The sequence below is a fragment of the Mus caroli genome, chromosome 17 (assembly GCF_900094665.2).
Source record: "Mus caroli chromosome 17, CAROLI_EIJ_v1.1, whole genome shotgun sequence".
Classification (NCBI taxonomy): domain Eukaryota; kingdom Metazoa; phylum Chordata; class Mammalia; order Rodentia; family Muridae; genus Mus; species Mus caroli.
In genome coordinates, this window is record NC_034586.1 from 52,048,682 (window position 1) to 52,062,467 (window position 13,786).

The 13,786-nt window shown below is 37.8% G+C and overlaps 1 protein-coding gene and 1 non-coding gene across 5 annotated transcripts in view; one reads left to right on the plus strand and one right to left on the minus strand.

Annotated features, from left to right (window-relative positions):
* Positions 1-13,786, minus strand: part of LOC110283827 (protection of telomeres protein 1-like) — a 49,742-nt gene that overhangs the window by 4,713 nt on the left and 31,243 nt on the right. For all 4 annotated transcript variants that reach the window (XM_021149361.2, XM_029471541.1, XM_029471542.1 and 1 more), the window contains exons 11-15: positions 10,640-10,796; positions 7,264-7,469; positions 6,509-6,644; positions 5,164-5,252; positions 3,345-3,436 (exon numbers count right to left, since the gene is read on the minus strand). In XM_021149361.2, the coding sequence (XP_021005020.1) occupies positions 3,345-3,436; positions 5,164-5,252; positions 6,509-6,644; positions 7,264-7,469; positions 10,640-10,796 (680 nt within the window). The remainder of the gene's footprint in view (positions 1-3,344; positions 3,437-5,163; positions 5,253-6,508; positions 6,645-7,263; positions 7,470-10,639; positions 10,797-13,786) is intronic.
* LOC115029834 lies at positions 2,518-2,622 on the plus strand. Its single transcript, XR_003835391.1, has one exon. It is a non-coding gene; the product is annotated as a U6 spliceosomal RNA (small nuclear RNA).

Below are 13,786 nucleotides of genomic sequence, written 5' to 3' on the forward strand. Positions count from 1 at the left end.
GGACTCCATTTTCTGGGGTCGGGATCTTCCTGAGAAGTAAGCAATAAAGCTTTGCCGCAGAAGATTCCGGTTNTCCTGAGTGTGTTCTTGCCAGCGGGGACAAAAGCTCGGGATATCCTTCCGGTTTCCTTCTGTGCCCCAGAGCTAACCCTGTGCCATAGCTCTCCATACCCAAATTCCTCCCAGAGAGAACTGGTCTCCCAGGAGTGCTAACACACAAGCTTACAAGGATGAGCCATAGTAAGAGATAGCAAGACCAGCTAACACCAGAGACAACCAGATGGCAAGAGGCAAGGGCAAGAACATAAGCAACAGAAACCAAGGCTACTTGGCATCATCAGAACCCAATTCTCCCACCAGAGTGAACCCTGGATACCTCAACACACCAGAAAAGCAAGACTCTGATTTAAAAATCACATCTCATGATGATGACAGAAGGCTTTAAGAATGACATAAATAACTCCCTCAAAGAAATACAGAAGAACACAGGCAAACAGGTAGAAACACTTAAAGAGGAAACACATAAATCCCTTAAAGAATTACAGAAAAACACAACCAAACAGGTGAAGGAATTGAACAAATTGAACAAAACCATCCAGAATATAAAAATGGAAATAGAAACAATAAAGAAATCACAAAGGGTGACAACTCTGGAGATAGAAAACCTAGGAAAAGATCAGGAGTCATAGATGCAAGCATTAGCAAGAGAATACAAAAGATAGAAGAGAGAATCTCAGGTGCAGAAGATAACATAGAAAACATTGACACAACAGTCAAAGAATAGGCAAAATGCAAAAAGCTCCTAACCCAAAACATCCAAGAAATTCAGGACACAATGAGAAAACCAAAACTAAGGATAAATAGTATAGAAAAGAGTGAAGATTCCCAAGTTAAAGGGCCAGTAAATATCTTCAACAAAGTTATAAAAGAAATCTTCCCATACCTAAAGAAAATGCAAAATGCAAAAAGCTCCTAACCCAAAACATCCAGGAAATCCAGGACAGTGAGAAGACCAAACCTAAAGATAATAGGTATAGAAGAGAGAGAACATTACCAACTTAAAAAGCCAGTAAATATCTTCAACAAAATTATAGACAAAAACTTCCCTAACTTAAAGAAACAGATGCCTTGAGATTCCACATCACACCAGTCAGAATGGCTAAGATCAAAAACTCAGGTGACAGCAGATGCTGGTGAAGATGTGGAGAAAGAGGAACACTTCTTCATTGCTGGTTTGATTGCAAGCTGGTACACTCTGGAAATCAGTCTGGCAGTTCCTCCGAAAATTGGACATAGTACTACCTGAGGACCCAGATGTCCCACTCCTGGGCATATATACCCAGAAGATGCTCCAACATGTAATAAAAACACACACTCTACTATGTTCATAGCAGCCAAATTTATAATAGCCAGGAGATGGAAAGAACCCACATGTCCCTCAACAGAGAAATGGATACAGAAAATGTGGTACATTTACACAATGGAAAACTACTCAGCTATTAAAAACAATGGCTTCATGAAATTTGCAGGGAAATGGATGGGTCTAGCAAATATCCTTCGTGAGTTAATTTGGTCACAAAAGACCACACATGGTATGTACTCACTGTTAAGTGGATATTAGGCAAAGAGCATGGAATACCTATGATACAACTCACAGACCACATGAAGCTCATGAGGAAGATATTTTGGTCCTACTTAGAAGGGGGAAAAAATAATCATGGAAAGGGACTTGGGAGGAAGAGGGGAGGGAGAGGGGGAAAAGAGGAAGAATCAGGTATGGGAGGAGATGGAGGAGATGTACAGAGGGTCAGGAAATTGAACAGAGGTGTGTAGCAATGGGGGATGGAGAACTGGGGGTAGCAACTGGAAAATCCCAGGAAATACAGGGACAAAGAATGGAACAGAGACTAAAGGAAAAGCCAGTCAGAGACTGCCCCACCTGGAGATCCATCCCATATGCCCGCACCAAACCCAGACACTATTGTTGAAGCCAAGAAGTACTTGTTGACAAGAGCCTAATATAGCTGTCACCTGAGAGGCTCTGCCAGAGCCTAATCAATAAAGATGCAGAGGCTCACAGCCAACCATTGGACTGAGCACAGAAACCTCAATGGAGGAGTTAGCAGAAGGCGCCTTATCTGGCATCAACAGGAGGGAAGGCCCTTGGTCCTGTGAAGGCTTGATGCCCCAGTGTAGAGGAACGCTAGGGCAGTGAGGCAGGAGTGGGTAGGTGCATGGGGAAGCACCCTCATAGGAACAGGGAAAGGGGGGATGGGATAGGAGTTTGCAGAGGGGAAACCTGGAAAGGGGGTAACATTTGACATGTAAATAAACAAACTATCCAATTAGAAAATAATAAGTGATTGACAAACTGTCCAGATTAAAATAAAAAAAAAATCACTTAATCTCAACTTGGATTGTTTTCCGATTTATGTAAGTTAAAAAGCAATAAACAGCAAAACAAATCAAAACAAAACAAAAAAACAAACAAACCAAAAAAAAAAAAAAACAAAGCAAGTGCTGGCTTTTGCAGCACAAATACTAAATTACAATGATACAGAGAAATTAGGAAAGTTCCTGCACAAGGATGACATGCAAATTCCTGAAGAAAATGCAATCAACAAAACCCCTAAAATTCCAGTTGTGAAGTAGCAAAAAAATAATTGTATGGTTGGGGTCACTTATAACCACAACAGCAGAATTAGATGGGTTGAGAACCACTGGCCTAGGTGAAGCCTCCATAGCTGCTTTGTATACTGTGCAGGAAAATTAACACCCTTGGTTTCACAGGGAGAAGGGGAGCTAATGGCAGTTTCAAGAACTTCTCAACTTACAGCTACTAGTGTCAGAAATTACAGAGGTCTTCTGCACTTCTCCACAATATATGGAATGATACATATCTGTATTCTCCATTTTCTTTTAGATGAAACTATGGTGGCTTACAGAGTACAGCAAATTTATGACACTGTAGCTCTATTTCTGCTCATTTGCCCAGTAGTGAAAATTATCAACGACAGGGAGAATGGCTCTTCAGATTTCGTCTCTCAACTTTGTATTTTTAAAAAAATTTGATTTATAATAGAAAAATCAAATGTTATAGACAAAAACATAATTTTAGATTTACGGGCTGTATTTCATTCTTACATTTTAAGTTATTTTAAATCCTTTTAAGAACAAAATAAAGATAAGCTGAGTTTTAGACCTAAAAGGTCTGGACAAGTCACCATGAAGTAAAGCTAAGATGAATATTAAAGACGTTAAATATAAATTTCAGTTAAATGTTTTTTGATTTGGGGGCTGTTTGTTTGTTTGTTTGTTTGTTTTTAACCAGGTCTGTTACTTACAGAATCCTTGAGGTAGACATCCAATACTCCGGTTCCATCATCAAACGTGAAAGTCATAACAAACACATACTGTAGAGGTACAATGCCCAGAACTAGTGAGGAGAAAAAAACCACATTATTCCAAGTTGCTAGATTTTCTATAAGGTAAAAGCAAAAGTGGTTTATGATAGTGCATAGGAGTGGATAATGTTTACTGAGAGTATTATAAGAAAAAGAAAGCTTTCTTATCCTGGACCAATTTATGAAAGCTGCCAAATAACAGAATCACTTTGGAATACTCCACCATATTTATATAAGAGTAGTCTCATGACATAAAGAATTGTATCCTAATACTAGGTAGAAACAACAACAAATGATTAATACGATGTAACTTACTGCAAGTTACTTATATTAAAAATAAAATGGAAATCATAGAATATTGTTGAAAGCAATACAAAGTTTACTACTGTTAAGTTTATTCCCCTTCGTCATATGAGTAAAGTATTCTTTATTACTATTATTAATATTATTATCATTATTACTAACAGAGATGTAATCTGGTTGAAAGAAAAACCATGACAAAATCTTGGGTTCCATAATTTGCTAGGATGAGGAAGAATGAATAAGTTGGAGATACCAAACGTATGAGAATTTGCAGTTAAGGAAAACACCTTTTGTCAGGAGTTGAAAACATTCATGGATGTATGGAACATTCTATTACGTTCTGTATACATTGCCCATATTCCACTACAAAGATGAATTAAGGGGGCAAGTCAAAACACTATGTTGGAGCATAGAACCAATTGCAGTATGCAAAAGCCGAAAGACAGGATAGTTGTTTCAGAAGGTCTTAGTTATACTGAAGCAACCCTAAGGAGACTGAAATTCAAAACAACAGAGCACATGAAACGGCATTGCCCATCTCAACAGGAGAAACTCATGCAAAGTAACATGGGGTCCTAGTGGCCAAAAGTATGATATAGTTGTACCATGAGACAAAAAGATATCATGAGAAAACACATATATACATGTTTAGAAAACAAAAATTCAGTCTAGAGGAAATGAGCTGAGGATCCAGTTTCATGAAATAAGAATTCTCAATGTATTTTGAGTTGTCCAAATTAAACCTACAGCTGTCAATGGCTATGAAGGGCAAACTTTGAAAAAATGTTGGCAAAATGGGCATTTACTGAGGAGACAAAAAATAATAATAATAATAATCCTAAGTGTGGGAACGTAACAAAAGGTGGTAGAGAACTTGGCTTGAAAATATAGACTCAATGGAAGCACAATATTGTGAGATCTACAAAGAGTGGCTGTTCTTATGGAAAAGAAAATATATAAATCTAGTAGGCAGAACACTACTAGTAGAAGACCTAGCTTCACAATTAAGGATAATCTAAAAGTTAATAGGAAAAGCTTTAAGTACATGCCTTACAATGTACCCTTCTAGAAGCTAAAAACAAAGGCTAGGTAACCAATCATGTGTACAACAGAGACTCCTATGTGCTAGCTAAAGACTTGGGAGGACAGCAACAGCCATCTCAACAACTGTTCTAACACTAAGTATGGATCATAAAGATTTTCTCAGGATCTGAATTTGTGATCAATAATTAAATTGAAAACAAGTGGTCAAGTATTGAAATATGATTATAATTAAAAGGCTTGAAAATGATAGCAAGTATTTTAAATAGTCAGCCCTTATTTTATTATTACAATTGTTGCTAACAGATGTCAGTTAAAAGCTAAGATAATTGTGCCATAAGTATTCAAAAATACTGAAATACAAATTAGTGAGATGACAGAATTAAAACTATAGGATACAAAAAAACTACCTTACCTTCTGCCACAGAGGAAGGAATCCATAGTCTTTTATTAGGAATGATACTTAAGTTTTGTATGGTTTTCAAGTTTGAGCACTGTTTACATCTGAAGGGAATAAGAAAAAAATAGTAAGTATTTAAATACATAAAATTCAGTTAGTAGTCACTGATAAGTGAATATTAGGCAAAGAGCGTGAAATACCTATGATACAACTCATGGACCACATGAAGCTCAAGAGGAAGGAAGACCAATGAGTGGATGCTTCAGTCCTACTTAGAAGGGGGAACAATATAATCAAGAGAAGTAGAGGGTGAGAGGAACTTGGGAGGAAGGGGGGAGAGAGGGGAAAAAGAGAGGAAGAATCAGGTATGGGAGGAGATGGAGGAGATGTACAGAGGGTCAGGAAATTGAACAGAGATATATAGCAATGGAGAATGGGGAGCTGGGGGGTAGCAACCAGAAAGTCCCAGATGCCAGGAAAGCAAGAACCTCCCAGGACCCCACAAGGATGACATTAGCTGAAATACCCCACAAAGGGGAGGGAGAACCTGTTGAGACCATATCCAGAGGTTAGGCATGGCCCCTGTTTGAGGGATGGGTTCACCTACCCATCTCCAAAATTTTAACCCAGAATTGTTCCTGTCTAAAGGAAATACAGGAACAAAGAGTGGAACAGAGACTGAAGGAAGAGGGGGAGTGAAAATGGCATGATGCTATGGTATGAGGCGTCTCAAAGCACAGGGTCTCCAAGGTGAGTGTCTCCTCAGAACTACAGGGCGCTTGACTTCGCCCTTCCAAGGCAGAATCATGGACTCCACACTCTGTCAGCTTTCAGTGGCAGGAAGTCTGCAAGGCACTGGCTCAGCCACTGAGCTCACTTATTTGTACCTCTCTAATGTCCCCTTAGCTATGAGAGCCTAAATTCCTGTAGAAGAAACAAATTTAGCTTGTGACTTAGAAAACATTGTAAGCCTTCTATGTTGTACCCAGAATATTTAGATCTATAGAAATGTACAAGGAAAATTGAGTACAGATGCTCTAGAACTTAAAACTGGGTACACCAATTCACATAACTTACTGATTAGTATATACACAGCTGTGGACCCTCATAATCCAGGAATCCACAGAGAGCTCTAGTTTGTCACTCCCTAGCATGTGACTGTTGCACCCCACAACAACAGACTAGAAAAGATCAAATTCTGTGCCACAATCATTATAGCTTAAGGACTTTGTGTAAGTAGAAACTGGCACAATTAAGTCTCAACTGAGCATGGAGGAAGGTAAGCAATAGCAGCCAAGCAAGGGAGGGTAGGGAAAAGAGACACAGCTGAATTGCCCCGATACCCCAAAGGAACACACACCCATAGTGACACACCTTCCCTCGGATGAGGAATGGTGCTGTGAGATCTAGGAGCTCCAGGTCCTCAGGGCCAGACCGCACAGGGATCACACTGTGAAACATGCTCGACAGTCTAGAGATTTCACAGAGCCAGCCTCCTGGTAAAAAAGGGAAAAAAAAGAAATTCTTTAGCAGCACACAGAGAATCAGGACAAGATATAGGCTGTAACATGGGGGACACAGCAAGCATTACAAAGAAATGCACATAATAGAGAGTTCAAATTTCGAAGAAAATTTAAACTTTACATGACAAAAAAAATATGAAGTTACAAATAATTAGATGCAAAAAGAAGAAGAAGAAACAGCACAATTCCAATCTCAAAGTTGTCATGTTAACATGCCTTTTCATGGCTCCTTTCTCTGACTCAGGTATCTTTAGTTGAGAATGTTCATCCTAGTATTATGACCCAACAGTGAAACCCAGAGGCTACAATACCGACAGCTTCACATAAGCAACTAGTCAACATAATAGATCCACTGAGTTGATTTTATTACAGACAGGAATGCAATAAAGTACTGAAATAAACATGAGTTTAATACATAATTTGAAAATGTAATTCAAATAGGTGTATGTGCTCATATATATTTGAATCTAGTATTCTGTCTTGAGAAATTTAATTAACAGTACATTTACTTCATAAGTAGTAGGTACACATAAGTTAACAATAGAGAAACATACAAAATAATATTTAAAACACCCATTACCAAGTGTCCTACCTTCAATCAAAACTAGACATTCACTTGAGTGTGGAAGGATGCCATCATTCTTTACAAAATGGACCGCAACCTGCCGTCCTCCTTGACCTTCAGTGGTCCAGACTTCTGAGTCATACAATGGTGTATCCTGCAGCTTGCTGTCTGGGGCTGTAGCTGTAGCATCTTGCAAAATTTTATCCACATTTTCCTCAGATGGAATTTCTTGCCTAAAATGATTGATAACAAAATATCAGCAAACAATGTAGGTATATTCGCAACAATTCTAATTTAATAAATTACTCAAAAAGAAAACTGGTTTAGGGGCTGAAGAGATAACTCAGTGGTTAAAAGCATGTGCTTCTCCTGCAGAGAACCAAAGTTCATTTCTCAGCATCCACATGGTAACTTAAAGCCATTTGTAGCTCTAGCTCTGAACTTTGTGGGCACAATATAAACACATGTAGGAAAAACACTCACACATAAACACAAGTAATCTAGAATGAATTCTTATTCTATTTTACACTATCTTATATGCAGATTAAACCAGATAAACTTTCCTAAATTAAGGAGATAATTCATTTTCCAGATTTAACACATTTCACTCAATAGGTTTTTAACATTTTATGGGTAGGTAAATACATACCATAAGCACAGAGATTGTATCTGTGCAGGTTCATACGTGCCATAGTGCATGTGTAGAGGAGAAAGGACAATTTCCTACAATGTTGGTCACAAGGACTTTACACAGGTCATCAGGCTTGGCAGCAGGTGTCTTCACCTGGTCATCCACCTCTCTGGCTCAAACCAAGTGTAACATGCAAGATGACCTACAGTTATTCCCAGTCCCAATCCCTTGTCCTTTACACATAGCCATGTCTTCAACCCAATGAATCTCACCATCACAGGGAAACTAAAGCATTATTAGCTTCACTTAATTTTGATAATTAGTCATTCACACGAGTTGAATAAACTACCATGCAATAAAAACACCATGGCTTGGAATTAAAAGACTAAAGTGCTTATCATGATTCTGTTACCAACTGGGTTTGCAAGTTTACGTAATCACTTATCCTTTCAAAGACACATATTTGTCTAGACGGAAATCATAGCATAGTTTTATTCTTGAAGAACAGTACTGTGGCATTAAATGAAATATAATCTGGTACTGTTTTACAAATTACCTAAATCTTCATGACACTCTGAGTTTAATCACATGCATAAAAAACAGATTCCTCAATGTATTGTTTTTGTTTTTGTTTTCCTTTTGCAATCTAGGCCCTTTATTTCTTTTCTGTACATTAGGCCATGAAATCATACGCCTTGTACTCTAGCAGCTCAGGCTCCTTCCATTAGTCCTGACGAAGTGTACCTCTCTGGGTAGCACAGGTTAGCACTTCATCTGAACCCAGGTGACCTGGTCTCCTTGGCTTCCTCTTTCTTCTGAACGTTCTCCTTCACCTGCTTCAGGAAGCTGTCTCAGCTCTTCAAGTGCTTGAAGTGTTCCATTGCAACACTGATCCTTTTGGCCAGAATCTCGACATTAACCTGCTTGTTTACAATGATGCCAACCTACAGCATGCTGAGTGACAGACATAACAGACTCTTCCACTTTGGACAATGTAACATTCATGGGGCATTCCTATTTGAACAGTGCCCATTCCCTACATGTCTATAATATCACTCTTCTTGTACATGCACACAATTCCTAAAAGGTCTAGAGAACACAGTGAATGCCACTCCTCTTTCCCTTTGTGTCGGAGTTTTTGTTGAGTTATTGGAAGATGCCTGCTGTGGCCCAGATATCTCAGTTTTGTTTTACGTTTTAAATTGGATATTTTCTTTATTTACACTTCAAATGTTATCCCCTTTCCCAGTTGTCCCCCCCCCGCCCCCAAAACTCCCTAACCCATCCCCCCCACACTTCTGAAGATGTTCCTCCATCCACCCACCCACTCCCACCTCCCTGCTCTGTCACTCCCCTACACTGGGGCATCAAGCCTTCACAGGACCAAAGGCCTCTTCTCCCACTGATGCCTGACAAGGCCATCCTCTGCTACATATGCGGCTGGAGGCAATGGGTCCCTCGATGTGTACTCTTTGGTTGGTGGTTTGGTCCCTGGAAGCTCTGGGAGGTCTGGTTGGTTGATATTGTTATTCTTCCTATGGGGTTGCAAACCCCTTCAGCTCCTTCAGTCCCTTCTCCAACTCCTCCACTGGGGATCCTGTGCTCAGTCCAATGGTTGGCTGCGAGCATCCGCCTCTATATTTGTCAGACTCTGGCAAAGCCTCTCAGGAGACAGCTATATCAGTCTCCTGTCAGCAAGCACTTCTTGGCATCCACAACAGTGTCTGGGTTTGGTGACTGTATATGGGATAGATCCCCAGGTGGGGCAGTCTCTGGATAGCCTTTCCTTCAATATCTGCTCCACACTTCATCTCCATATTTCCTCCCTTGAGTATTTGTTCACCCTTCTAACAAGGACTGAAGCATTTGTACTTTGGTCTTCCTTCTTCTGAAGCTTCATGTGGTCTGTGAATTGTATCTTGGTATTCCAAGCTTTTAGGCTAATATCTACATATCAGTTAGTGCATACCATGTGTGTTCTTTTGTGACTGGGTTACACTTTTACCATGAAGGTATGTTGAATTTTGTCAAATGCTTTCTCAGCATCTAATGAGATGATCATGTGCGTCCCCCCCTTTGGATATCTCAGTTTTTATTAAAAGAATTTAATGATTAACTTTCTTCTCAATCACTATAGTTTCAATTTTTGAGAGGCAAAAAAAATGCTTAAATTACCCTAGAGAGATATTAATAATATGCAAATACACAAATATGTAGATATCTATGTGACAGCACAACAGAGTGAAAGCCTGACGGATGCTATACCAATGAGGATGATTGTGCACCTCCTGCAATTTCTAAAATGCCACTCTGTGTTTTGAGGCACTATGGTACATTGTATTGAAACAAAAAACAGGACTTGAAACTCACTATGTAAACATGTTTGGAGATGAATATATATTAGTAAGAATTAAAAAGTTCTATATATTTAAGTATTTACATAATAACTGATGTTTGGAATGAAGGCATTATAGTTGTTAAGCATGACACAACTTTTGACTGGCATCTATCATACCTACTAAACATTAGATTTAAAGCATGAAAGTACCTATTTTTACTTGTTATTTATTACTAAGAACAACTCAAAAAGATTTAAATATTTTCCCTTTCATTAGCATTATTTAAAAATACTATAAATTAAATCATATTTTATTCATTTCTCAGGACTTAAAACCACACACACACACAAACACACACATACATATGGGCATACATATATACAAACAATATGACATGAAAATACTTTTTTTTTTCATTTTAGAAAATACTTACAATAAATGGCATTTAGGACAAAAAAGTTTAACAGACTGAGGAAGTCTTCTGGGCTTGTAAGATCTTAGCTTTGCTCTGATTCGATATTGTCGAGGAGCTCTTTGCTTCAAAATGTCACACAATGATGTCTTCTCTAAATAATGGTAACCTGTAAGTGCTGTAAAAAAATTGTTACATTAAGCCAGAGTAAATAAAGAATGGGGTCTTAGGTATGTTCAGCATGAATTTCCATAAAGCAAATATATACCATAAAATCAAATATATTTTGGCTATTTTAACAATATTTCCAGATGTGCATCTAGGCCCATGAATGCAGAGGCAAGAACATAACAGGTACCCTGGTGCTGAATTACTGAGGGATATTTTAATTATAAAATGTATATGTAAGTATTTCTATATGGGACTAGTAGAAATTCTCAGGAAATTCTAAGGGAAAGCAGTGGGGTTTACTTCAGCAAGAAAATGAATTGATACCTGTATTAAAAACTGCCAATCTCTTAGACAACCTGTGCCAGACAACAGCTTACTTTCTAACTGGAATTTGATTACGAGATGTTGACAAAACACATTTGTTAAACATCAGGTGTCACATGGGCTCTTGATCTGTATTGAACTTTCCTTTTATCAGGAGTTAGAACCTGAGAATGGAAGGGTCACTAGGAGAACCCAATTATCACAGTGAGGCACAAAGTTTGAAAGAAAGGGGATTTATTTTGTAGGTAGAAAGGGGAGATGACTGGGGAATGTGGAAGGGGGTAAGAACTTAGAACCACAACAGCAGAGAAACATAAGAACAGAGCAAATGACTGGGAAAGAGAAACCTGCAAGGTTTCAAGTGGGTGGAATGAGTTTACTCGAAATAGCTGAGTGATGCAGGTGATAGGTAGGCAGCCTTCTGAATATTCTAGGTTGAAACTCCCCTCTTCTAGAAAACAGAATTTGAGCTTAGCCAAGCAAGGTTCAGACATCCAGGTAAATATGTTCTGTTCACAGCTTTAATGCAACAAAACCCTCACAAACATCTCCTTTGCGTTGTAAATGGCTGAGCACTTACAGTGAAATAACTCCCCTGCTGGGCACACCTGACAAATCTAAAATAAAATAAAATCCTTGCTTCACTTCACATTCTAGGGTAATATGTTAGAAGTTTTACACTTTCTATTACTTTCAAACGTCAAGAAAAGCTGTGATACTGTAAAGACTTCCTGAATACACTTTAAAACAATTCACCAATAATTTTATACTGGCACATTAATCTATATTTTGGGTGTGCCTTTATCTCTGTCTCCCATTGAACCTGGCATTACTACATTACTGGGAACAGCCTCCAGAAAACTATGTCCTGATCCCCCGAAACACATCAGTATTTCATGAAAACAATTTATTTCCTTCACATTGTTACAGTGCTTGTTTCAAATAATTAACAGACTTAATTTACCCTGTTATGGGATTACCAAATACTTAGCCCTCTCCAAATGTCTTTTGACTTTCTGCTCTAATCCTAAACAATGCATATTTATCTTTCGTGTACTCAGATGTCAACATCAAATTATCTTTAGTCTACTTAGACTTTGCCTTATGACACTGACTTGAAAAGTGCACCTACTTATTTTGCCAAAAAATAAAAAGGTGTGGCTGGAACTTTTTCACGCTGAGATGTTGATCATGCATTTTTGGCATAGAGACTTCATATGTGACATTGTACTTCTCAATACATCTAATAAAAAGTCTATGAGAACACAAGTTCTCCTCTGGGATGGAGAACTGGTATAGTTGATTAAAGGATGTTCAACTTAGCTCTATTCTGACCTCACTCTTGTCACTAGCAGAGAGTAAATTCATTATCAAACCTTTAGAATCTAGTAGTTTAAAACCTGCTGTATCATGATTCACAATCAAAACAATAATTACCATCATGATGGCAAAATGGTGTTATATTAGTTTCATTTTTACATTTATTAGTCACTCTGCCCTATAGTTTTCCATTCAACCCATTTTATTTCCTCATTAGCAAGAAGAATTCATACATTCTGGCTTTTCTCAATGAATTCTAACCCATCACTAACATTGCTTTGATGATGATCACAATGTTCCAGATTTGATATTCTCTATTAGCCAACAATGTGTTTAATTTCTAGAAATTCAGGATGTTCTTGACTTATCTCTAATTCCCTTGTCCTAACTATGGAATCTTGTTTTTTTCTCCAGAGATGCATAGACTATTTTCATCAGCCAAGATCTGTATATGTACTATGTATGCTTACTGCTCCTGCAGGTCACTGCCTCTGCATGGTAAACCTGCAAGAATTTCTGTATAATATCTAAAACTTCAGAATAAGTCATGTTCTATTCCAATAAAACAGGAGATTTTAGTGTTATATTCCAAATTTACATCCTTTCTACAACAGAAGAAACTCGTTCTATAAAGCATATATATATTTAACAAACTATTTAATGAAATTCTGATCACAATTTTTTTACATAAAAAGCTTTTTACCAACTTAACTGAAATAATAAGGATATGTCTGAAAGATATGTACTATTACTGCTAATATTAAACTTTATGAGAATAGGGTAGAGAGTTTCTTATAAATACAATGTTAACATAGTATATAATTTTATTAAAATTAATGTCAGAGTAGAAGTTATACCATTAAGCTAAGAACACACCTGATATCATGAATTTTATAAATTTTAATAGTATGTAACTTAAAATACATATTAATTATAGAAAAATTCATACGTATGAATTCTATCAAAACCACTGTAGGATGAATCATGGAAATAAAAGCTAAATACAAACACTGAGTGTCCCCAGGAGGATCTACTGCCACTGATGAGTATGACAGGACTGGCTCAGAAATATACAGACAGGTATTTACATGTCAGTGACTACACTGGAAAAGGTCTTGGAGACTGCATTAGTTAGGGAAGCAGAAACCGGCATGAGTAGGGCCACAGTAGGGACACGGATCTAAAAGCATATCTCCTGATGATGGTAGAGGACTTCAAGAAGGACTTTAATAACACACTTAAAGAAATACAAAGAAACACTGGTAAACAGGTAGAAGACANTAAAGAGGAAGCACAAAAATCCCTTAAAGAATTGCAGGAGAACACTGCTAAAGAGTTACAAATCCTTAAAGA